The sequence below is a fragment of the Leptodactylus fuscus genome, chromosome 3 (genome assembly GCF_031893055.1).
Source record: "Leptodactylus fuscus isolate aLepFus1 chromosome 3, aLepFus1.hap2, whole genome shotgun sequence".
Classification (NCBI taxonomy): Eukaryota; Metazoa; Chordata; class Amphibia; order Anura; family Leptodactylidae; genus Leptodactylus; species Leptodactylus fuscus.
The window spans coordinates 3,908,391-3,935,825 of NC_134267.1; the positions used below are offsets into that span (position 1 = coordinate 3,908,391).

A 27,435-nucleotide genomic window follows, 5' to 3' on the forward strand; every position below is an offset into this window, starting at 1 on the left:
GTAACCTATCTATCTGCAGGGCTGGGGTGATATGCTGGTTCTGGTGACAGACTCCCTTAAATGACTTATCTATGCTTCTCATGAATGACTCAGAAGGGGTTTTCTTAATACCGGGAACCTCTCCTCTAAGTGCGCCGCAGGATACCCCGGCTGGAAGGATCTGTACCAGTATATAACACAGTATAAGATATAGGTGGTTCCTGGAAGTGTCTGCTGGAGGGGAATCTGTCATCACAGAGCGAATCTTGACATTATCTCAATGTACCAAATAGACGAGTGATGAAAGCTACAAGGTGTGAAAGTGAGAGTGCACTGGTGTCTGAGTGTTACTGGGACAACAAATGGCAGAGATTGCACAAGATCTCCCGGGTTACTATGTGCAGCATTACCTTCAGCGTCCGGGTCCCCAAATGGATTTAGTTCCGTTGTGTCAGAACTTTCGAAGGGGTTGGATCTGGAGTTCACCAGGTCTTGCTCGTCTTCATCCAGAAAGTTTAACTTGTTAATAAGCTCTGCAACAGATACAAAAAGGTTCAGACCAAAAAAGTAAAAAAAATGAAGATCCTGCTGCAAACACGTGACAATGTGAATACAGACATGCAAAAATCAAGGCAAAACAAAGACATAATAAATGAATGTTTCTATAAAAAATAAGAAGGGCCATGCTGACACAGCGCAACCATACGGGATACAACTACAAATGCTCAAACGGGCGTCTGTTTTTGTAGCAAACCCAACACTTCTATCAGAGGGGTAAAGAGCTCTAATAAAGCAGGTCGGAGTGCAAGCTCTTAGGTCCTGTTCACATGAAGACGAGACGTGTGGTGGTTAGCTGGAAGGGGTGAGTGGGTTTTACACTGGAGTCACGGCAGGGGTCATCCACAAAAGAGGTGTGCTGACATATTGTATCTGTAGGATAAGCTAGCAATACCAGATCGGTGGGAGCAAAACTTCTGGCCCCCTCTGTGCAGGGCCGAGACTTAAGTTAATGGGACGAGGTTGCAACACCCAGAACAAGGTAAACAATGAAGCTTCTGATCAGCAGGGTGCGGAGAGTAGGACCTCCACCAGTCTGATATTGACAGGCCATCAATATGGAACAAAACCAACCCCTTTATTGCACCCGAACCCGTGCGCTTCCGATGAGGTCACGTTAGGTTGACATCCAAGTGACATCAGATTTCATTCTATGATGTCTTCACCTCTATGGGGACTTCCAACCCATTCAGCTCTGAAGACACAGATTATTTTAGAGCAGGTCCTATCCTGCTCCCTGGCATTGGAACGGAATGGATCGGAAACTCCCATAGAGGTGAATGCACTCTGATGTTACTCAAAGTGTTCTCCACTGCAAAATCCCAAGAATCCCATACTAGAAACATACACGGTCGTGTGCATGGGGTGTAAGAAAACGGTTCCATGTAGCGAAACGCAGATAAAATACGCTGCGTTTTTACCTATATAGGGAAACCGCTCAGGATTCTGCAGCTAAAATGCACATGCTGCTTTGTGACTTTGCTGTAAAGCGCTGTGTTTTTTCCCCATTCAGAAATGCTGCGATCCTACAACATGGGGCCATAGCCCAAGAATCAGAAAGCGACATACCTAACACATGATAGGAGCCTGCAGGCCAATGGGAGATACTTCACACATCGGGCAGATATAACTGAATGAGCTAGGGGTGGATTTCATGCACTCCATTTATTTGGGGTACGAGGTACCCCTGTACATGTGAGCAGCGGGGATCCAGGTAGAAGCCTACAATTACTGGGATACCCCTTTACCTGAGCTCAGAGAGTATATGGTGCGCTGACATTATTCAGGTTTGGCACTAGTGTAGCATCTGAAGAGGCCAAAAAAAAAAAATCCCAAAATTGAACAAGTGTATACTGATAGGGGCTTGGCTTACGTTTACCTACAAGGGAATCTTTTAGAAAATTGGAGGCCTTTTAGGCCATTTTGGAGTTAGGAGAGGCTTTTATACAAACCTGTAGGTGTGAATAACCACTAAGAGACTGATGAAGCAAGTTCCATGGGGCCCATTGCAAAGGGCCGAACCCTCAGCCCCCTACCCGCTCCCCCTTAGACATATGTATGGGCGTTAAATAGGGAGAGGGGAGTTCTTCACCCCCAGACACCCCTGGAAGAAGCTTACAGGCCCCTGAGCACAAAAAGAATCAGGAGTCAAAATTCGCCATTCCTGATCCTTCTGTCCCTGGATAGAGGACGCCCGGAGTCCCCATAGACGGGATCGCTGGAAGGCCCTGCCGAATTGAGGGCTTGGACAACTTTTCCCATCTATAAGCACGTCTTTTCAAATGTCAAAGTTCAACACGACGGATCCATCTGAATCAGTGATTTTGTTATTTCTCTATTTTATGTACATTGTTATGGGGGCGGCCATCTTGCTGTAACTTCTCTGCCCTGTTAACAGCATTTAGTGACATACTTTACAACAGTGTCATGGCCATAACCAGCCTCGTCGAGGTCTATGGGAGGTTCTCTAGCCATGCTCTGTGCAGGGAGTAGATAAGCTGCGGCACTCTCTACTTTCAGTAGTGGATTCAATGATGGCATTATCTTCTATTGTAATCCTGCCTGTCTTTGTTTGTGATGTAAATAATTGGCAAGTGTCGGTCTATTATTAGGCTTAGTGGCCATAATGAAAATTGCAGCACATAGTATTATGTAAATATAGATGGTGATATGGAATATTAAAAATAAAATCTTCAGTTTTTGTTGACACGTTCCCTTGTTCATCCACCGTCCCTCTGCAGACTCTCTCTAATCCTTTACCTTGCTGGTTTTACTACAAATGATCACAGACAGCGATGAAGAAAAGCCACAATAACAGAAGATGGAGGCAGACACAGCCAGCGGGGAGAAGGAAAGCAGACAAGGCAGGGACAGGATGAAAAAATAGCAAAGACCAAAGACCTTCATGAGGACTGGAGGGTTTAGCTGCAGGCATGTGCGCTCGCTTTATGGAGTCGTCTTGATCTTCATGTAAGTTGCTCAAGGCATTCAATTGGTTTACAATTTCTGTAAACAAAAGTCAGTCAAGACAGCGATAAGGAAGGACACCGATTATTACAGGAAAAGCAGAAGCCGGCCCTTGGCCAGAGAGAGAAGAGACAGAGGTTAGGCGGCAGAGATGTGAGCGTTACGTGGATGAAGAGTGGGCTCAGAAGACCTCAGAGGAGGAACACCAGCACCTCGGGGGAGAGACACCAGCACCTCGGGGTCCCTGCACATGACTGTATTATGGATCTGCGTGGTACGGACCCATACGTGCAGGGTCACAGGACGCCCCAATTGGGCTATATTACCCCCTAGAAGTATCACACAATTCAGTAGTGCACCATCGTACAAGGTCTGCACCCTGGACACCAACATGTGCAGGAGCCCCGACCAGGCGACTATATATTCATATGGAAATGATTATCGCTGCCCTGTATATGTCATGCAATGTCTCCAGTGTCATGTCTGTAAGATTTGCTCAAGTCCTACAAGGTGCGATGAGTTTTCTCATCCTAACTAGACCGATCCCACCTGACTACAACCTGCTTATAGAATAGAGACCTTATATAAAGTCCAATAGTGTCCTTGGCTCTAATTTATATCAATATTTTTTATTTTATTTTTTATAGATTTTTTTTGTTGTCCACCGGCCTGAATTCAGATTTTATCCATATAAGTAATCATTTGTTTCTTTTTTCATAGGGTTTGCCCAGTGTTAAACTCTTTTTTTTTTTTTTAAGCACATGCTCAGAACCTAAAAAAAGAGGCAATAAAGTTGAACGCACCTCACCGACCCCCCCCCCCCCCCCGCCACTTATGGGGTCAGCCAATCACTGGTTGAGGAGGTCAACGTTGTGGCTAGTGATTGGCAGAACTGGCATGTCCTGTGTGTCAATAGGAACCAGGAAGTAGAGACCAGCAGGGAGTCAGTGAGAGGTGGGGTATCAGTAAGGTACAGCTTCTTTTAGGGTTTAACCCACTGGGAACGGTTTACAAAAAATAAAATAAAATAAAAATTGTTCCCTGCTGGACAAGCCCTTTAACCATAGGGAGTCTGTCAGCAAAACCCGGCATCTCAACCCAGCCCTGCAGGTAGGTAGGGGTTTGTGTCACCACCTTGTGAATCGGCACCTTTGTTGCGGAGATCTCAATATTCTTGCCAATATGCAAATTAGCTCTGACAGTATTTCTATGGCGCCTCATTGCTTCATAGAGCTCATTTGCATATTGATAAAAACAGCAAAGGGGGTCACCGATTCACAAGGGAATCCACCGCTTGATTCGGCTGACCCTTACTTATCTATCGTGCTTGATATGCCGGATTCTGGTGACAGACTCCTTTCATACATTGATGGTCACAGGGTTGGGTATAATGGCGCTGATTTATGACAGTTTTAGGCAGGTCCTATGAGCTAAGTCCCACCCAGAAATTTTTATTTGTTTTTAACATTACCTGATGAAAAACACACTAAGTAGCTTTTACTGAGCCTATTGGGCTTCCAGAGTTTTACACCGTGCTCATACATTCCCAAAAATTTGCAAATTTCTAGGCCAGAACTGGCCTTACAATGAGCGATAGATCTCCCCCGGAGTCTTTTCTACCTCTCCACTTCTTTCCTTGAATAATAAGACATAAGACTGTCATGCTGGTCATCCTACGTGGCGGCAGTGGCGGCCGGGGAAAGCTGAGAATTTCTGGTATTCTTAGCAGCTGCAGTCCTTGTTATTCTGGTGGTTAAATCCCTAATAACAGGCTTGTGTTATTATCTCGACATCTCAAAAGGTGCAAAAATATCATTAATGCATTAATGGAGTCACCTGAGGTTATGTTGTAATATTACAGTGAATCGGGAAGGACACACCGCGGCGCCAACACAACATTACCAGCTACACTGGGGAATCTTCTTGGAAGTTGCAGCAAGTGTTGACTTGTTATCGCGTTCCCAGTCGCTACCAAGCTTAAATAATCACTCCGAAACCGTAGCAAACAGCCTCACCGCGGGCGAACGCGTTACACAAACTTGTGGTTTTCTCGTCACTTGTTATTCATGTGGCCCATCACATGTAACCCATCAGTCCCTGCTCCCATATATAGAGTCCACCATCTACAAAAGGTCTCTGGTTCTAGGCCCTCCACCCCAAATCCCCCATTTTAGGCCTTCCATGTTAAGGGCTCATATTGTGGCCTACACACGAGACTTCTTTAGGACAGGCTTTACTGACCCCCCAATGTAGGATCCGATCACATATAAGGGCTGTCCTATACTTCGCCTTAATGTGTATTGTTGGATAGCGCCATCGCACACGCTCACATCACTGCCATCAATACAATTCCAGAGCTCTCGGATCCTTCGAGTTTCCCATAACAAGATCTCACAGATTTGAAAAATTGCAAATTATTATTTTATGCACAAAAATTTGCACAATTGATAAAAAAATAGCACAAAGGGAAATTAGTAATTTTCTGCTTCAATTGTTGGGGACCCTCTCCCATATTTAGTATTATAAACGTAGCTTCATACATTTCTCAAAGCCATGAGATGACAATACTGCCTTCTGTGTGGACATTAATAGTATGGTAATGGTATTTCATTCAGCATTTGGAATGTTAATCCTGCTCTGGCCAAATTCCAGCTCAGGTCAAATAATCCTGTCTGCTCATGTCCCACCTGTAAACAAACAGACAAAACTGCATTTTCAACCCAAATCCCTGAGATAAAATTGCCAGCTACAATTATCTTCTAGTAGTAGGTGGGTCGGAGCACAATGCAGCAAACAATGAAAAACATATTCAAGGGTAGAGCTAAATAGAGGTACTCAAGGGGCGTGTGCACGGCAAGGTCCTCAAGGGGGCGCATACACAGCGAGGTCCTCAGGGGGCGCGTGCACAGCGAGGTCCTCAGGGGGCGCGTGCACAGCGAGGTCCTCAGGGGGCGCGTGCACAGAGAGGTCCTCAAGGGGCGCGTGCACAGAGAGGTCCTCAAGGGGCGCGTGCACAGAGAGGTCCTCAAGGGGCGCGTGCTCAGAAAGGTCCTCAGGGGGCGCGTGCTCAGAAAGGTCCTCAGGGGGCGCGTGCTCAGAAAGGTCCTCAGGGGGCGCGTGCTCAGAAAGGTCCTCAGGGGGCGCGTGCTCAGAAAGGTCCTCAGGGGGCGCGTGCTCAGAAAGGTCCTCAGGGTGCGCGTGCTCAGAAAGGTCCTCAAGGGGCGCGTGCCCAGAAAGGTCCTCAAGGGGCGCGTGCCCAGCAAGGTCCTCAAGGGGCGCGTGCCCAGAAAGGTCCTCAAGGGGCGCGTGCCCAGCAAGGTCCTCAAGGGGCGCGTGCCCAGCAAGGTCCTCAATAGAGATGAGCGAACAGTGTTCTATCGAACACATGTTCGATCGGATATCAGGGTGTTCGCCATGTTCGAATCGAATCGAACACCGCGTGGTAAAGTGCGCCAAAATTCGATTCCCCTCCCACCTTCCCTGGCGCCTTTTTTGCACCAATAACAGCGCAGGGGAGGTGGGACAGGAACTACGACACTGGGGGCATTGAAAAAAATTGGAAAAAGTCATTGGCTGCCGAAATCAGGTGACCTCCATTTTAGACGAATAGTGGATTTCAAATCCGGGTCATATGAGAATGTGAACTTTGTGACTATGAGACAGGGATAGCTGTACAGGCAGGGATAGCTAGGGATAACCTTTATTTAGGGGGGAATGTTATTAAAAATAACTTTTTGGGGCTCTATCGGGTGTGTAATTGTGATTTTTGTGAGATAAACTTTTTCCCATAGGGATGCATTGGCCAGCGCTGATTGGCCGAATTCCGTACTCTGGCCAATCAGTGCTGGCCAATGCATTCTATTAGCTTGATGAAGCAGAGTGTGCACAAGGGTTCAAGCGCACCCTCGGCTCTGATGTAGCAGAGCTGAGGCTGCACAAGGGTTCAAGCGCACCCTCGGCTCTGATGTAGGAGAGCCGAGGGTGCACTTGAACCCTTGTGCACCCTCGGCTCTGCTACATCAGAGCCGAGGGTGCGCTTGAACCCTTGTGCACACTCTGCTTCATCAAGCTAATAGAATGCATTGGCCAGCGCTGATTGGCCAATGCATTCTATTAGCCCGATGAAGTAGAGCTGAATGTGTGTGCTAAGCACACACATTCAGCTCTACTTCATCGGGCTAATAGAATGCATTGGCCAGCGCTGATTGGCCAGAGTACGGAATTCGGCCAATCAGCGCTGGCTCTGCTGGAGGAGGCGGAGTCTAAGATCGCTCCACACCAGTCTCCATTCAGGTCCGACCTTAGACTCCGCCTCCTCCAGCAGAGCCAGCGCTGATTGGCCGAATTCCGTACTCTGGCCAATCAGCACTGGCTAATGCATTGTGTTGGCGTGATGAAGCAGTGCTGAATGTGTGTGCTTAACACACACATTCAGCTCTACTTCATCGGGCTAATAGAATGCATTGGCCAATCAGCGCTGGCCAATGCATTCTATTAGCGTGAACTGAGTTTGCACAGGGGTTCTACTGCACCCTCGGCTCTGCTACATCAGATTGCTACATCTGATGTAGCAGTGCCGAGTGTGCATCAGATGTGTAGTTGAGCAAAACTGACTCAGCACTGCTAAGTCTCTGCATTCGCATAGGAATGCATTGGCCAGCCTTCGGCCAATCAGCGCTGGCTCTGCCGGAGGAGGCGGAGTCTAAGGTCGGACCTGAATGGAGACTGGTGTGGAGCGATCTTAGACTCCGCCTCCTCCAGCAGAGCCAGCGCTGATTGGTCGAGTTCCGTACTCTGGCCAATCAGCACTGGCCAATGCATTTCTATGGGGAAAAGTTAGCTTGCGAAAATCGCAAACTGACAGGGATTTCCATGAAATAAAGTGACTTTTATGCCACCAGACATGCTTCCCCTGCTGTCCCAGTGTCATTCCAGGGTGTTGGTATCATTTCCTGGGGTGTCATAGTGGACTTGGTGACCCTCCAGACACGAATTTGGGTTTCCCCCTTAACGAGTTTATGTTCCCCATAGACTATAATGGGGTTCGAAACCCATTCGAACACTCGAACAGTGAGCGGCTGTTCGAATCGAATTTCGAACCTCGAACATTTTAGTGTTCGCTCATCTCTAGTCCTCAAGGGGCGCGTGCCCAGCAAGGTCCTCAAAGGGCGCGTGCCCAGCAAGGTCCTCAAGGGGCGCGTGCACAGCAAGGTCCTCAAGGAGCGCGTGCACAGCAAGGTCCTCAAGGAGCGCGTGCACAGCAAGGTCCTCAAGGAGCGCGTGCACAGCAAGGTCCTCAAGGGGCGCGTGCCCAGCAAGGTCCTCAATTAGAATCCCATATAGGCTCACAGTAGTCTATACAGATCCATGGTACAGTGTTGTGCATTGGTGCTTAGTAAAATTTTCTTCAAGTAAGACTGAGTCGCCATTACAATTCATCAGGAATTCACATCCTCCTTGCTGCTACAACAGATTTAACACTTTTCTTCTGTAACTCAGAGCCGATCCGCAATACTAGGCATGGTCTACACCAAGGCATGGTATGGTTTCTGGCAGAAAAGCAGACTCTTCCCTGATTGTGGACAATCCTGCTGAAGTTGTGTAAATAAAATTTCAAAGGAGTTTGTGGGGCCGATCCCTGAGACATCCCCACGGTCACCTGATTGCAGGGGCCAGGGCGCACTGGAATTAGCCATCTTGTGCTTTATGAGTTTGGGGAAGACCAAAGGAAACCTATGCAAACACGGTGAGAAGACACAAGCTCCTAGCAGAGGTTGTCCTTGGCTGGATTAGAATCCAGGACTCCAGGACTCCAGGGCTGTAAGGCTACAGTGAGCCACTAGGGGTCATACAGACCAACACTAAAGGACACGCTGAAAGAGGTGTATGGGTAAACCGTCCCTTTAGGGGTAACGGGCCGTATTCTCTGATGTCATTGTGACTTTCTGACATAACCATTGTGTGTTATTCTGTAATATCAATGATGTAATATGGCGGCATCACAGCTTCACCCTTACAAACTGGCCGCTTTAGTTGTGTAAAGCCAAAAGGTGCTGGAAATTTTAAGGAGGCTAAAATAATTGTCTAAATAATAATAATAATAATAATAATAATAATAATAATAATAATAAGTATCTAAACCAAGTATCTAATTGTTAGACTTTGCTCAATTTCTCCATGACTCGGTTAAACGACACTTTAGTGCCAAAAGTTTTATAAAAGATATTTATGTCCAAGTCTGTTCTGCATAAACCGCCTGACACCAACAGTAAGTGTCTGTCTGATCTGTGGCATCATCTGAAGATCAGCAGGAGATGACGCAGCAGCAGCATCACTCCCCGAGCGCAGCCTCCGCTTCACAGGCCTGGTGACATCACTTTACTTGGTCACATGACCTGTCCCCAGCTCAGCCCCATACAAGTGAATGGGCAGAGCAGTAATACCAGCTGCTGTAGAAATCTGCTTAGCCAGTAGTGAGGACGGTGCGGACGTCGGACCCAGTGATTGCCAATTGCTGACCTGCCCTAAGCCTGGAAAGAAGCTACATAGAGGTTAATTAGCAACATTTCTAGTTACCTAGTAACCACCTGACTTCCTTTTTAGTGACCACCACTTCAGGACATGACCAGAAGGGTCAGATTAAAGGGGTTGTCCGGTCTCTAACACTGATGGCCTATTATGGTGCGAGAGACAGGAATACGACCGTCCCCCTGAGTTAGGAATCAATGTGCGCGACTACAGTCTGTATATGACAAGGCAGAGTCATGTTACTGCTTTACTCGAATGGCTGATATGGCGACATTCAGGTTACATTTTTATTTATTTATTTTTTTACATCCAATTGGCAAATCTGTTTATCAGTTGGACCCCCCCCCCCAAAAAAAAATAAATAAATAAAAAATAAGCGGAAGCAGACGGCTATCTATATATGTGTGTATATACATCTAAATATAATATTTAAAAAATGAATAAAATAAAATTAGTAAATTCTATTTATTTCTTAATTTAAAGATTGATGTTTATGTAAACGGATGCAGAAAGCGATGTGATCTGAATACAGCCCAAGAACGTCACCCGTTGGACCCTTATCGCACCGCCCAGCGTCTCGTGCCCGTCATTTCCATCATCCCCACCTGTTATTTTTGCAGTCTTTTCCTCCTGGTTTACTCGATTCTCCTCATCATCCTCATTGTCTTCCTCGAAGTCGTCCAGGTTCCCGATATCGGCTTGCTTCATGCTCATCAGGCTGGCCAGGCTCTGCATATCTTCATCCCTGAAAGAAACAAGTGACCACAAATCCTTGCCACGGAAACTTATAAAATAACACCGATGGCTCCGTCAATGAACGAACCGCTCAGAGATCAGAGGAAAAGGAGATTTTACAGTGAATATATTATGGGAAACCTGACAGAACTTCTGACTAGTTACCCGATCCTATCGGTGACCGACGCCCACCGGACTCCTGACTCCAGAGGGAACGGGAATGGAAATAAATGGATTACACTCATTATACTCCATGTTTACAGTGTTACAAAGTATAGATCGGTCTGCTTAGTTCTTATTGCTTGTTCACTATGCTGGGTTATCTTTACAGGGAACCCGTCAGGGTGATTCAGGACACTAAATCAAACACAGATCCTTACTGGTCTGGGGTTAGTGGCCTGGTTGTACAACTGTTTGCTCCAAAATTGGAGGGAAAAAAAAACAAACCCTTTTACTTAAATAGAGAGGAGCTTCACTGGACTCATCTTCAGGGCTTCGAGGTACTGCACATGTACCTGAGGGCTCGCTGAGCGGCTTAGTGAAGAAACCTCATTACTAGGTAAATATAAAAGGGTTTTTTCCCCAACACAGTCATGGACAACTTTACAACTTTAGGGATAAGTCACCAATTGAAAAATCAGTGGGGTGCTGTCATCTGGGACCCTCACAGATCAGCTGTTTGAAGCAGCATCATCACTCACTAAACACAGCTTCCAATTCTCAGGCCATGCGACATCACATTCATGGTCAATTCACAGCTCAGTCCCATTCAATTAAATGGGAGCACAGCACTATACAAATGGACGACATTGGGGTTGGTCTTCTGAACGCTGTCACCCAAAAGTTGCAGCCACTTCAAAAAAATTTTATGCAGATCGTGAGCCCCATATAGGGAGATTATATATATATATATATATATATATATATATATATATATATATATATATATATATATAGGGATCACATTGTACATTTATTTTCCTATCAGTATGTCTTTGTAAAATGGGAGGAAATCCAGGCAAACACGGTGGGAACATAAAACCTCCTTGCAGATGTTGTTCCTGGCGGGATTCAAACCCAGGACTCCAGCACTGCTAACCACTGAGACACCGTTTTGCCCCGCCACTTCAAACATTGAATGGTAGGGGGTCTCGGGTATTGGACCCCTGATAAACTTCAATTGAGAACCTACCCCAAGGATCATGATCAGGTGCACGGCTTGTTACACTTACAGTATTTTATATAAAGACAGAAAAACTGAAAAAAATTTGTCTTAATTTGCTAAAACTGGAATACACCTTTAAGTAACCCAGACGGGTGACTACTTAATATATTCTAATGCGCCCCCCCCCCCCCCCTTAAAAATATAACCAGTGGGTACAAGTAACAAATTTACAAAATGTATTAACCGACTTTATTATTTGATTTTGTATCATTTGTATCACATTTTGCAAATAAAAAAAACAAAAACATAAAAGGAATTATAAGGAAGAATTTTGTATGTTAATACCAGTCGGCCGCCTGCGCTCGGAGAAGCCGTCACTCTACCGAATGGCGACGAGCGGGGGCACATTTGTATTGTGAAATATGCAAGAAGGAAAATTATTACGCAGCGGGGTTACAGTATTGGCTATTTGTAAAAAATATCTGTTACTGACGCCGAAGAGAAAAAGAAAGGATTTTAGATTTTTTTTTTTTTTTTTTTTTTTTTTATTAAGAGAAATGATCTATTCCAGAAAGGGAACAAATAACACCCCATCTGCATTTTGATGTCTCGCTCGCAATTTAATGATATATTTGTGTAATTGGCATTCCGCACAATTCACATTCACAATGTCTACTATAGTGTTGCGGATTAACACTGGACATTGAAATAGACTTTTCTTTGCCTCCCAAGGAATCTGCACATTTTAATACCCGTGGAGATGATTGCAGGATAGAATACAATTAAATGTTGTCAGGCAACAAAACTGAACTTTGGTAATGTGGTAAAAAAAAAAAAAAAGATAAAAGAGAAAAAAAAGGGATAAAACGAAATGACGAGATTACAAAAAATAGCAGAAATCTGCAAATTAAAATGGTTCAAGGGAAAGCGACAAATTTCTTCTTATGGTAATTGAATGCCCCCCCCCCTCCCAAAGTCAAAACATCTCGTGCTTAGAAAATATCATCGCCCGATACGAACAGTCTATTAAATGTACAACAACAAGAAGATAGCGCCATTAGCACAGCCGGCTCGCTGGTCGCTCCTTCCCTGCCCGCGCCATCTTACACGCAACACAATAAAATGGAGCATCGGAATAAGACTTACGTGGCTTTGCCTTCTCGGAGGAAGATGCAGGACAAGGAGAACTGCAGGGTGGCGGACACCACCTTCTTGGATAGGGGCTTGAACTTGAGCTTGACATCTGTTTGGGTGGGCATGGGGCTTGCGTATTGCTTCATGTTGATGTTGCTGGTCGCGAGAGCTTTCCGACGACCGGAAGGAGATTCCTGAAAACAAAATATAGATAAGTAAGATGATAAATTATAGGATCTTAAATTTAAAATTTTGGAAATTTACAAGCTTAAGGCACACAAGCCCCACAACACATTACTTTATCACTTTAAACATAATTCATAGCGCAAGGAGTCATGGAGTTACACTTATTTTAACGGTCAACATGTAATGCATCACTTCACCTGTGGAGGCACTGCAGGCAAATTCCACAGTGGCTGCAATCCCAGCTGATCAATGCAGGTACAAGGATCTGAGCCGGACAATTTCTCTTCATTTAACCAGAACCTAGAATATCAACCCTTGCCCCGCAGATAAGTTAGGGTCACCTAAATCAAATGGTCTTCTCCCGTCTATTGTCGAGTGATTAACATTTTGGTTTTTTAATATGCAAAGATGTTATTTGGAGCAAAGAGCTGAAGTGGTAATGCCCGTGTTGCTCCCAAGAACATCTTTGCACATTCAATAGCAATATCAGGGCAATGGAGACCCCAATTCACAAGGTGAAAGCACGGTTTGATTCAGGTGACCCTATAACATGTGTTCTCGCCTTCAGAACATGTGTATACATTGCCTGGATATCTTTAGCTTTAGTCAATGTACAAAGATGCTCTTTGGTCCCTCCTCTCACTAATTCCCCAAACCTCATTTTGTCATATACAGTACTTCAATATGGAGGTGAAAATTTTTTGTGCATGCCACTTTATAGAAGTCTATGGAAATTTCAGAAAGAATAGAGCGCTGTCAACTTTTCTCTTTCCATAAATCCAATAGTGCTATATATCCAGAACAGGAGGGTCAGGAATAGACGAGGACTCTGTATTTGGCCATCTCCAGTGCTCCCGTAGAGAATGCACTGAGCGGCACAGTGAATGCTCGACCTAGCACTCTATTAGAATGGTGCAATGAGACCCAATCATTGGGATACAGTAGACAGACCTTAAAGTTATCCGACGTCAAAAGTTGGCGTAACAGCTTTGACTTGTATTTGTGTGCAATTGCTGATTAAACAGCCATATAAATATCATGACATCATTAGTAAAAAAAATACTTGGCCCCTTGAAGATCTTAAAGGTCGGACAATACAACATCACATGACCAGGACATGAGGCAAACCAAGAAATCTACTAAACTTTTATGCAAATGACACCAAAAACTAATAAAATCTGTCCATTGTTGGGCCGGTTATGTAACGTGACCACTCACATGGAAGAGAAGGAAGACGTTCCCTAATGTAAACACTTAATAGGATCTTAAACCAGTTTTACTAGTCTGTCATTAGCTCCAATATTAATACAAGGTGAAGAGTTCAATTTGTAGAGAAATGAGAAGAGTCTGCCATTGTGGAGGACCCGAGCGGCCCCTGTGGTCAGAGGTTGCCTTTGAAGATCTTCGCTACATGGAATGACGATCCCGGGGATGCTGCAGCTATGTAAGGTCGGGGAGCGGTACACCTGAGGTCAGGGAGAGGTGCGCTCCACAGCTCAAATTAGATCTTTGCAAAGTATCAAGATGCAAGAACACGGGGCGATAACATGTTTGTTCGATATTTGACATAATTTCGCAGCTTCAAACCAAATTAGATTTTCCAGTTCCCCAAACGCGAGTTATGAAGAAATATATACTGTATGTACCACACCTTCATGATTAATAAGTCAGTGCCAGGGCAGAGGGGTAGCCGCGCCCATCATGGCCGCCAAGGAGAAGAGTCACAGCGTGACAGCTCAGCGAGAGGAGGGTACACAATGGTAATAGGTCCTGAAGAAGGACAAGACCACCTAGAAGGACTGGCAAAAACATTGAGGCAAGTGTGAAAATAAAAAACCATTGAAAAGTCTGAAAGCTCCAAAAATAGTTTATGGTCGTCACCTTACAAAATGAAATAAATGAAGAAAAAAGAAAAAATCCCATTAATATTTGGTGTGACCTTTGCCCTTTGCCTTCCATCAGTTCTTCTCGGTACTTGCAGACAGTTTTTGGCGGATTTTGGCAGGGAGGTTGTTCCCGCCGCCATCTTGGAGAACTAAGCCCAGATCTTCTGTGGATGTTGCTCCAATCCTTCTGTCTCTTCATGTCACTCCAGACAGACTGGATGATGCTGAGATCTGCGGGGGCCGGATCAACACTTCCAGGACTCCTCCTCCAAAAGGCAAAAGTCACACCAAATATTGATGGGATTTACATTTCTCTTTACTTCATTCACTTCGTTTTGTTCATTGGCAAAAAAATAAATAAAAATATTAAAAGGGGTCGTCCAGGATTCACTTATTAGTATTAGGCAGAAGATGGCGAAAAAAAAACAACAGAGTCTCCGTGTGCAGTGGGGCCCTGCAGCTCTGGGGTTCTCCCCGTCACACTTGGACATCCTGAGTCCCTTTCCATTGGCCGCCGATTGGTTTCAGAGGTCACATGTGTCGGGGACTACGGCTGGAAGAAAACACCGAAGCAGCAGGACTGGACCGCACTACCGCACCGGGAGACACCGCCACAGGCGAGTAGGTTATTTCCTTCTCTCTCTCACCTTCCCCGGCCTAAAATAAAAGAAATGGAGATCCCGGACAACCCCTTTAACTCCATTTTTGAAGGTATTTTTACTAAACCTTTGGCTATATAAATTCATACGTACAGATAACACTGACTGCTCCAAATACAAAGCATCATGGGAAACACTACTAGAGTCCTCCACAGACCTGGTCATCATCCGTGGTCAAAAATTCCAAAAGCCCGCATGCCAAGAGTTAAGAAGTCTACTACGATCTGTGACAAATGAATACGTTTTACTCTTACTTTAAGCCTAAGGAGAAATATTCACCAGACCATAAATTGACTCATCTGAAGGACTCAATTAACTAGAACAATAGGTTAAACAAGGAAACCGAGCGAAATGTGTTACCCAACCTGCCGAAATGACAACTCAATTACCCTCAACAGGAGACAAGTCATGACCCGTAATACCTCAGATCTGACATGAACTTTTTGTTTTTTATTGGGAACCTGCACTGCACATTTTGCAAGAAACATTCCCATTTGTCAGGGTGCGAGGGATGAAGAACCCGGCTGGCAAAGCGTGGTGGGACCTACAGGTCTAGATAAAGCGGAACCACCAAAGAATAGAGATGAGCGAGTACTGTTCGGATCAGCTGATCCGAACAGCACGCTCCATAGAAATGAATGGATGCACCTGGTACTTCCGCTTTGACGGTGGCCGGCCGCTTAACCCCCCACGTGCCGGCTACGTCCATTCATTTCTATGCGAGCGTGCTGTTTGGATCGGCTGATCCGAACAGTACTCGCTCATCTCTAACAAAGAATTTCTTGGGAAACAATATAGGAGGTTTTTTTTTCTTTAAAAAATCTACAGAAAAAAGGGAAAACCCCATAGCGGCCAATGGTCACAGCCAATGGTTCAGCCAATGGTCACAGCCAATGGTTCAGCCAATGGTCACAGCCAATGGTTCAGCCAATGGTCACAGCCAATGGTTCAGTCAATGGTCACAGCCAATGATTGACCACAACAGAGGAGGTTTCCACCACGTTGAGTCAGGGCTATGGAGTCGTGAGGCCAAACCACCAGCACCTATTTTTCCACACCCCGACCCAAACTCCTGTATAAATGGCCGATAGTCATGGTCAGGTCATGAGCGGTAAAAATCCATCGACTGATTCCTATAATAATAAGTATGTAACAAACTATGAATCTAATTATACAACACTAATTATTGTATAACAGGATTAGAAATAAATCATTATTTTATTTTCAAGAGTTAGAATTTTTTTTTCCAAAATTGATCCCCACAGCCCTGGAGTGAACCAAATATTTTTGTTAATGTATTAGGAACAAATTATGACCAGTCTATGGATAACTCAAAAAGTGCTACTAAGTAAAGAAGCCAAATAAAGTAAGGGTGCAAGACTCTTCTATATGAAATAAATTACAGCTGTTCGGCGAGGGGTCCAGGTATCGGACCCACTCAATCTTTAATTGATGACCCATCCCTATCACTCACCCACTGGACGCCTAAGCCCAAAATGGAAAATTTAAAAAGGATACCAAATCTATTCCCACAAGACGACATCCATCTGCTCTAGAACATGCTGCCCACAGATGGGAATACAGGTCAATGTGACAGGATCCCTTTAATCCTGAAAATTTTCATCATTTAAGACTGACCTACTAAGGTCATGTGATACATCTGTGTCATTAACGCTTTTACTTCCGTTCCCCAAAAACAACCTACCTGACATAACTCAGTGCACTGCAGCAACTGGTGGAAACTTTATCTCACAGACTTCCAGAGTCCTCTGCTCACTCCCAGCTACTCCCTTCTGTGCTGACACCAGACATGAATACCAGTATTATGTGCAGGGTGGATGGAGGAGGTGGACAAAAGTTGGAGAACACTCAATGGTGTCAGAGAATGATCACTTCACATGGGTGGATCTTCAGATCTTCAGTATTAAAGGGATTCTATTAGAGATGAGCGAGTAGTATTCGATCGCTACGGAAGACTACGGTATTCGAAATATTCGTACTCTGTCGAATACCACGCATAAAAATTCGATTCGAGTTCTCTTGCAGCATTGGGGACGCCCCCAGTGCTATTTGACTACTGGGGGCCGCCCCCAGTGCTGCGAGAGAACTCATTTGCATGAGTTCACCAACAAAAACCGTGATTTCTACCAAACGGCGGCGTGGAGAAGACATTTAAAGGTAGGAGAAGAAGAGTCTCTTAAGGTTACTCTGATGTGGTACCCAGAAAAAAATACAATTTTAATGATAGAATCCCTTTAAACAATCAAGAAAAAACAGTTTCTCAGCTTTTCTATGTGGTCAAGACTGCAGTAGTAGCTACAAAATAAACGGAGATATCACTGGTTAAAAACTCCGTCGGGAATTCGAGCTTTATGTTCAGCAGTTCATGTTCACCATGAATGCCGCCTGTTTTCTATTAAAAGGAAGTTAGATAGGTTACTTTAGTACATTGCGACAACGTTCCACGTAAGACTATTGTATAATTAGATACATAGTTTGTTACTTATTTACTTTGATAGGAACCAATCACGGGCTATTTAGCAAATTAGAGGATCTTTACTATTGGATTTGGGTTGTGACGAGTCGTTGGTTTGGCCGACACGTTCCAATGACGGCTCAATATAATTGATATTAAATATCTCAGCTATCTGAGCGGATGACAGACAGACAGAAGGTTTATACAAAGACTCTGAAAGTGTCAAAAAGGAGAACTCAACGTCACAAAAAAATAAAAAAACAAAATAAAACTTAAAAAATGTAAATATAATAAAAAAAAAAATGAGTAGAATTCTAACCCTAAAACAATGGGATGTCCGTGTGTCTATATTTTGCTGCGTGGGCATCCGTAGACCTCCAGAGCAGCCCTCAAAACATCCAGCTCAAGGCCCAATGTGCGCCCAACGCATTAAATCTGGCACCCTGCGGCCATCAAAGCTTCGCTCACAAAGATTAGGAGCCACTTCTATTTGACAAGTTAGGAAATAGGCAATGTGTGAATCTGGTCTTCAAAGGCCTTTGAATCTAGTTTTTTTTTTTACAATGTATTATCTTTTTGTTTTTTTGGAGAGATGTATCACATACAAAGGGGCTCCCACCTCCGAACATGAAATAGAGGCAGGTTGTGAATAGTAGAGGATAATACACCAGACAACTCCATCACTTACTTCCATGGAACCAATTCAATGTAATACAAAGAGCTTGGTAAGGAGGTCCTTCAGGTTGTCTAGAAGATCCTCACATTGAAGAGGTTTTATATTGTGAGTTCATTTACTCATTTCGTTTGTATTCACATTGAGTGGTGGCGTTCTACAAGAGGGTGGTGGCTCATCACCGAGTATATACTCTCAAGAACGTATCCGGTGAGCAACCACCATGTAAAGACCAGATACAAGAACAGTCGGGGGGCAAGCTTCTCTTCTTCTCGAGGAGGGACCCCCAACGATGACCCTTCAGGTGGCTTCTTAATATCTGAAGATCTCTAGCTTGTCACAATATGTCCTTTGTGTGTTTGGCTCGGTTGTTGAATCTACTAAGCCAAGGCTAAAAATGGACATAAATTCATGGGCGATGACGTTTGCGCCATCACAAGTCAGTCAGTATCTAAACCTGGAGAAGAAATCTCATCAGCTGTAAGAAGTTTCATAAATCTTGAGGCAATTTGGCCCAAAAAGAATCCAAGGTGATCGCTCCAAACAATACACCGCTATTAGAATAAAACAGAGCCAAAGTGAATAACAATACACCGCTATTACAATAAAGAAAGGCAAAAGTGAATAACAATACACCGCTATTACAATAAAGAAAGGCCAAAAGGGAATAACAATACACCGCTATTACAATAAAGAAAGGCCAAAGTGAACAACAATAAACTGCTATTACAAAAAAGCAAAGCCCAAGTGAACAACAATACACCGCTATTACAATAAAGAAAGGCAAAAGTGAATAACAATACACCGCTATTACAATAACACTAAGCCAAAGTGAACAACAATATACCGCTATTACAATAATGCTAAGCCAAAGTGAATAACAATACACCGCTAGAATAATAAAGCTCAGCCAAAGTGAGTAACAATACACCGCTATTACAATAACACTAAGCCAAAGTGAACAACAATACACCGCTATTACAATAAAGAAAGGCAAAAGTGAATAACAATACACCGCTATTACAATAAAGCAAAGCCAAACTGAATAACAATACACTGCTATTACAATAAAGAAAGGCAAAAGTGAATAACAATACACTGCTATTACAATAAAGAAAGGCAAACGTGAACAACAATACACCGCTATTACAATAACGCTAAGACAAAGTGAACAACAATACACCGCTATTACAATAAAGCTCAGCCAAAGTGAACAACAATACACCGCTATTACAATAAAGCTAAGCCCAAGTGAATAACAATACACCGCTATTACAATAAAGCTAAGCCCAAGTGAATAACAATACACCACTATTACAATAAAGCTAAGACAAAGTAAACAACAATACAATTAAGAAATACAATTAAGAAACAGCTATTACAATAAAGAAAGGCAAAAGTGAACAATAATACACTGCTATTACAATAAAACAAAGCCAAAGTGAACAATACACCGCTATTACAATAAAGCTAAGCCAAAGTGAATAACTAGATATTTATTTTACTTCTTTATATGGCACCAATATATTCAGTAGCGCTGTACCTAGACTGTCATCATACCCATCACTGTCCGCCTATTTCGGGGATCACAATCTAAATTCCAGTCTAGATTCCGGTAGGTTTTTGAAGTGGGAGAAAACTGAAGAAAGCCACAAAAATATGAACATAAAAATTCCAGAAGAAGTTTCCATTTGTCATCTTAAAACACCAAGTGCTAGCAAGCAACAGAGCTCGCCCCCGTGTCACCGCGCTGCCCCTTAGATACACAGGCGGCATTTTTAAACACATCCCTCACACAAAAGAGCATCCATGTGTTGGGAACAACGTCTACCCCCCCCCTCCTCCTGTAGTAAGGAATGGAGTGACCTAACCAGTACCAGGATTACTTGCTAGGGCCCCATTCACATGGTTTTGCTTCTGCATTTTTGTGCACGTAAAATAAAAAAATTGGCAAAAAGGAAAAATATTCCACAACCAGCATTTTTGAAACACCTATTGATAAAACTGAGGTTCATGGGTGGAAAGTTCTGCAAAAAAAAATTAAAAAATAGGCCACACCTAGTGAATGGCGCTACTATGTTCAAACATGGATAAACATTGGCATTTAGTGGGCACCCCCCACATGGATAAACATGGATAAACATGGCGCCCACTAAAAATGATGCCAGGTTGGGCCTAACCCTTTAAGGGGAGTCTATCATTGGCTATGGCAATTTGTAACTAGACCTATCGTTGCACAGCCTTTAGAACGACTTTTCCAGGGATATCTTTTATCATCAGCGCCGACGTTTTTGAATTCGCCCGGTTTTATTGATATGCTAATTACTCTGCACGGAGCAGTGGAAGCCTTCGAGATGTTCCCTGACCACCAATAGTGTGATCCTTTGTAAAGAAGGGGGCGTTGAGACCTGGGGAAGGCCGATGACACTAGCGGTGCTCAGGGAACATCTAGAAGGCTTCCGCTGCTCCATGCAGGGTAATTAGCATATCAATAAAACCGGGCGAATTCAAATACACCGGCACCGATGATGGAATAAAAGGTATCCCTGGAATCGCCTTTCTAAACACTACGCAAAGATATGTTCAGCTGAAAGTCACTTTTGCTAATGGCAGACTCCCTTTAAAGTTCTTTTTGCTTCCCAAAGTTTCAATGTGATGGAAAAATGCAAACGAGTCACACAGGGCATGGCCAATGACGGGGCTCCGGGACTATGCACCCCCACCTTAAAAAACCCCAGCAACAAGGAGTCAAGATTCTTACGCGAAACAGAACTTCATAACCTTAGCAAGTCTACTGAAAATGCTCAAAACGATTTCTCCTACCCATAACCGTGTGGGGTCAGGTCCGCTGTGACCACAATGAAGGTAAGAATGGGTTTGCATAGTGAGAGAAAGTATTTATGTGTAACTAAACTTTCTGACAACTCTTACAACAGGATTACAGTTTGGCTCCTTTTTGTGAAATCCGACAGTTTTTTCACTCTCTTTGTTTCCTATTGAGAGGGGGGAGGCCAAACCACCAACTCAGAATCCATGATTTTTCCACCAACTCTGACTCCTTCATAAACAGCTCAACCAGGGGCAAAGTCAATATCCTCAAATTTATTAAAAATCCAGTGATTGACTTCCGATGAAAGGGAATAGACTACGATGGGGTCTGTCATAGAGAGACAAGTCCTCCATACTCTTCTCCCTGCCGATCCCTGCGATGGAGTCTGGGCGCTGCTGTGAACTTATCCTAAAAATAACTACTCATTTTCTTTTACAATCAGTGACTTCACAGCCCTGGAAAGAAGTTTCCCAATGTGACCCCCCCCACACCACCTATGGAGCGGAGGGTTTGCCCCCACTTGTTACCCCTTCTCAGATCATATCGCGTGCGTTTCATTCACGGATGGAACTGCTCAATAACCTCCTGTTGTATGTAGAGCGCAGTAAGGGACGGAGCGCTCACAATATGGAGGCTTCTTCTCCGGCCGATACGACAAGTCCGACTCCTCTGTTACATTATTTACAGCCAATTTCCATTTAAAAGCCAGAATTGTGATCCGCCTGGCACTTTACATCTCCGAATACGGCCGGGTGTATTGTGTGTCACATGAATGGGGCGCAGGAGAACACTTGAAGAAGTGGATCTAAAGGATTCCATTAGTCAGCAGTTGAGGCGCAGGCGCTCGCCTCTCCTGTAGGCTCCTAAACATTACGCATTCACCCAGCATTGTTTGACACAGTGCCATGTTGATGATAAATTGCAACCTACAGCTCAAATAATTCTAGCCATGGATTAAACATTTCAGAGGCTGAGCCACAGATTATGTGCGTGGATCTTGAATTTCAGCAACCCCCCTGGCACAATAGGTTTATTCTTCCCATTTTCCTCTATTTTCTCATGAAGGGTCAGGGAAGCTTAGCCCGGCTGTTGCATTCATTTCATTTTCTAGCAGATACCTTACCATCCGGATTTCCTTGTTATTTCCATGCACATGTGCTTGAGATCCTGGATATTGCTGCAGAGGTGATCTAAGGCTGCCATCTGCTGGTCGGGGACAGTATGACACCGCAGTCAGTTTTAGTCGGGTGCAATGAATGGTTTAGAGGCAGACTCCTTCATTTCTATTTTTTTTAAAAAAATTATTAAAATGAACCTAAAATTTTATAATAAATTTCATGAATCGATAGAACAGGTCATAAAAGTAAATCGTGTCATATTTTATTGAAGTGCAATGTTCCTTTCTCTCATTTCCCTCCCCCTTCCCCTGCACTGATCGCAGTTTCTGAATCCACTGTCCAAACCTGTACTCTGGAGTCCATACACAGGCCCACTGAAGTCTATGGAAAGTAGATAAGGGAGGAGGATGATGAGCTGACGGAAGGCAGTGAGACTATAAGGAACAGCTGCAGTCTCTAGTAAGTGTTTTATCTCATCACTAGCCAGCTCTGTGACAGGATAAAACTATCACTAGAAACTACAGCCCAACTTGTTTTATCTTCGTCTTCCTCTTTTCTTCACGGACTTCAATGGGCACTAGCTGTAGGCTGTGTATGGAAAGAAGAGAATGAATTTGAACACGGAATTCAGAAACCTTGATCAGTGCAGGGGAGGGAAAGAAGAAGAGAAAGAAGCATTTTTCTTTACTTAGGTTGTGTTCACATCCATTGGAGACTCCGTTGCATAAAGTCACTTTTTTCTCTGCCCCTTTAAGTTTTATAAAGGCGGACCCCATTATAGTCAGATGGGATCTGCTAGTGTCTGTAAGTATCCGATGTTTTAGCGGCCTAGCTCTCCGTTGTTCTGGTACCGCAGAGGAGGAGAGTGAGGAGGAGAGGGAGCACCATTGTGAACCCACAGTAAAATATATTGCCAGTTTTATTATTTTCAATTGCACTTTTGAATTATGAAATTTATCTTTAAAGAATTGCTAATGTTAAAGGGATTTTCCAGAGCAGTTTTTTTCCTCCAGAAGGTTTAGATTCTGTACCTGACATTTTGGGGATAGTTCCAGTCTTGGGTCACATTATCAGAATTGGCACTTGCTTCCCACTGTCGCAGGCAGTTCCCTCTACTATGGGGACGAGCAGACTATAATCTTGTTCTGCTGGAATACATCTCACATCCCGAAAAATTTCTACATAAAACAGCCCAAATCATCAGTCACATACCCAAGACTGGCTCACAAATTGTGGAAATGTCTCTTTCTACTCTTATTCCCTGCTCCGCTCTCCCCTGCTAAACTCTGAAAATCTCTGCTCTATCCAACTCCATAGGAACTACAGCTCATAAGATTCAGAGGACTCATCTATATAGAAGTCAATGGAGATGGGAGGGAGAAGAGCGAGCAAGAAGTGCAGGATATAAGAGAAGAAAGACTGATGCTTGAGCTAAATAGAAGCTTTCTATCACATCCAAAGCCCAGCTCCAGATTTGTCTATACAGGTCCTGGATGGTTCCCCGGCTGTTTCTGCGAGATAACACTGATATGGAGAAGGGTCTCCTGTATATACTGAGGCTGATAGACTAATGACAATGCTCCAGAATTGCGGCATCATTTGCACATGTGAGCACAAGCTTTGCACCTTAATTCCTTTGTGTTTTAGGCATTTTTTGCACTTTGTCTCACAGGCCTTGTGAAAAGGAGGAGCCATTTAATATGCAAAACAGGGTGACAAAAATTGCATCAAAATTTTGGAGTTTTTTTTCCATCAGGAACTGAGCCAATGTATTGTAGTCACTGGTATCTCTTGGTCTCCGTTATTTTAGGGGTCAGTTTGACCCTCGTGTAAGTAATATATGATCAGTCACCTTCCAAAACTTATTGGGTTTCACTTGATTTAGCCAAATGAGTGATTGTTAATTGCGGGACGTCCAATTAATTTTTTTGTGCTTTGTTGTTGTAGTTTTTTGTTTTACATTTGTTCTCGCACACAGCGTGGTGTGAAAAGTGTTTTATATGAAATTCTACTTGTTGGTCCAGTTACAGCGACGCCACATATGTAGATCTTACTGGTTCCATTATTATTGGGTACATGGGAATTATTGGTAAACTTATTTTTTGGGGGGTGAGGGGGGGGGGACAATAAAATGAAGTGTAATTGTATACTAATGGGGCTCAAACTACCTTCGCACCTGCATGTTCAGTTAAGTCGAGGTGCGAAGGGGTAAGAGATGATCTGTCACAATTGAATTACCCCATAACAATTCTCAAGCACGATTTCTTACACTACTGCATTGCGCCAACTCTCTGTTATTCCTCCTGGAAATTTAGGAAAGGACAACTAGGTCAGTGCCTGTGCAGGGAGACACCCCGACCCGCACAATGGGCAACATACTGGGGCCCGACCACAACACAGGGCCCGGAGCCAACTACTTCCAGGAGTAGATTGTGTACCGTACAGGTGGAAGCCATCCCAAATACCTGATCCGGCCCATAACCAACCAGACACTGATGGCCACTCCATAAGAGAGCCCATAAATACCCAACTCCTGGACAAACTGTATTGCCTGGAGCAGAAATGTGAGGCTGACCCATGACGTTCTGCTGTGGATTATCAGATCAGCATGAGGATTATATTTAAAGGGTTTTTCCTTTGAACAGAACATATCCATATTAGGGTCCATTCACTCGGAGTAAACGCGCACTCATTTTGGCAAAACACACATGTATAGAATACACGTGTAAAAATAAGACTTCCATTGACGTCAATGACATTTTACACATGTATTTTGACGTGTTTTTTTACACGTGTAAAAAAATGTCATTGAAGTCAATGGGACTTTACACGTGCATTTTGCCAAAATGAGCGCACGTTTACTCACTCGTGTGAATGGACCCCAAGAATGGTAGAGAAGTAAAACTTAAAGGGATTCTACCATTGAAATCAAAATTTTTTTGGTTGACACGCAGGAATAGCCATAAGAAAGTCTATTCTTCTCCTACCTTTAGAGGTCTTCCCTGCGCCGCCGTTCGGTATAAATCTTGGTTTTTGTCAGTATGCAAATGAGTTCTCTCAAAGCACTGGGGGCGGTCTCTTGCACTCAAACAGCACTGGGAGCGTCCCCAATGCTGCCAGAGAACTCTCCAGCGCCGCCTCCATCTTCTTCAAGAATGGGCTCTTCACGCGTCTTCTTCCGGCGCAGGTGGTCAAACTTCTAGGCCTCAGGCAGAGCTGACTGCACATGCCCGCAGCCACAAGAAAAATGGCCGCTTACACAGTAAGTAAGCAGCCATTTTCTTGTGGCCTGTTGGCATGCGTAGACGGCTCTGCCCTAGACCCGAAGCCTACAAGTTTAACCGCCTGCGCCGGAAGAAGACGCGTGAAGAGGCCATTGCTGAAGAAGACGGAGGCAGTGCTGGAGAGTTCTTTCGTAGCATTGGAGACACCCCCCCCAGTGCTGCGAGAGAACTCATTTGCATACCGACGAAAACCGGGATTTATACTGAACGGCGGCGCGGAGAAGACATCTAAAGGTAGGAGAAGAATAGACTTTCCCTATGGCTATTCCGACGTGTCAACAAGAAAAAATTATATTTTAATGGTAGAATCCCTTTAAACATTTGTGCAAATGTAAGTAGTTAAAATTTTGCTAAATTTAGATAACAGATTTTCTGTAACCTCAGGTCAGTTGGTGTTATCTTCTACAGTAATCCTGTCTGCAATAATATATATATATATTTAGAGAAATGGCAACTGTCAGTCTATTGTGCATATCCCGGGTCTGTGGTTGAACAGCACAGCGGCCCATGGATAATATTCTTGTTCCGTCTGCATCTCCATTCATTTCTTTTAGTGACCTGTCCTGCGCTTTGCCCCCGGTCCCATACACAGGCCCATGATAATACACGAGGGCCATTCTAATATAAGAATCAGTGTACCACCCATAAAAAACACAGCCGACACCCTGACATTGCGCACGTACATGTGCGTGGAGCCTAAAAGGCCAAAATGTGGGATTTAGTACTTTGGTAAACACAGATAAAAATATGGAAAATAGTTTTAAAATATCATGAACAATTGTCAGAATCAAGAGATATTTTATTTGTCAGCATCTACAGTCCCCAGTATAGAACGGGATTGGAGCATGTAAAGGAGGGTCACATAGGTCCTCTCTGGTATAAAGTGATGCAGGTGCGGCCAGAATCCCTGAAAGTTTCCAAATGACTCCAAACACTGCATTCTTAAAAGTGACCACTAGATGGCAGTGGAACACAGAAGTCTATGGTGGAGCTTATTTGTACAGATAAGAGAAGATAAAATAATCCTTTAATAGTCCCACCAGTTCATGGTGACACTTTCATGACAACAAAACAATTGGTATTACTTGGATCACGGACTGTGTAAGTGCAGCAGAGAAGACGCCAAAGAAAACCTCCCGTATTTCAAGACATTTACAGATGAGGCGCCATTTCTTTCTACTTCTCATGCTGATGTCAGCGTCTCATCAGGACAAGACGTTCTATTCCCTCTGCTGGCAGCCTTGATGTCTCTACTACAGGACTCATCATGGAGTTACCTGATGCATCAGCCAGAGCAATAGAGGAGACAAGCGCAATCCTCATATTGCCCACTAGATGGAGCCGTTACATCATTTTTTTGAAGCCGGCCCCTGATTGGGTCTCCCAGTCTGAACTACTGACCCTATAAGACATCATATAATATCAGCGCAACTCCACAAAGTCTCAGCTATTCTAATACATACAAAGAACTTCAATAGACAAAATCATCAGAAAACTTCTATAGGCCACGACTGGTCCAGGGAAGGTCAGAAATCACAGGAGTAAGGCCGGTCCTCATCCTCCTGACTGTACAGACCTGAAGATCAGGCACCAAAACTAACTGCAGTGATTGCTCAGGAATGGCGAGGGATAGAGAGAGAACTCCAGATCCACCAGAGTCAGAGGAGCAGCAGCTATTAAATGATGTAAAGAGCCGCCGGACTTGGAGGTGGTGAAAGGTCCCTTTAAGGGGCCACAGTGTACACGCACTGACCACAC

At 44.0% G+C, this 27,435-nt stretch overlaps 1 protein-coding gene across 5 annotated transcripts in view; it reads right to left on the bottom strand.

Annotated features, from left to right (window-relative positions):
• EHBP1 (EH domain binding protein 1) overlaps positions 1-27,435 on the bottom strand; it is a 249,130-nt gene that overhangs the window by 177,232 nt on the left and 44,463 nt on the right. For 3 of the 5 annotated variants that reach the window (XM_075266971.1, XM_075266973.1, XM_075266970.1), the window contains exons 6-9: positions 12,578-12,759; positions 10,137-10,276; positions 2,938-3,042; positions 390-512 (exon numbers count right to left, since the gene is read on the bottom strand). In XM_075266971.1, the coding sequence (XP_075123072.1) occupies positions 390-512; positions 2,938-3,042; positions 10,137-10,276; positions 12,578-12,759 (550 nt within the window). The remainder of the gene's footprint in view (positions 1-389; positions 513-2,937; positions 3,043-10,136; positions 10,277-12,577; positions 12,760-27,435) is intronic. The other 2 variants (XM_075266974.1, XM_075266972.1) reach the window with 1 other exon arrangement.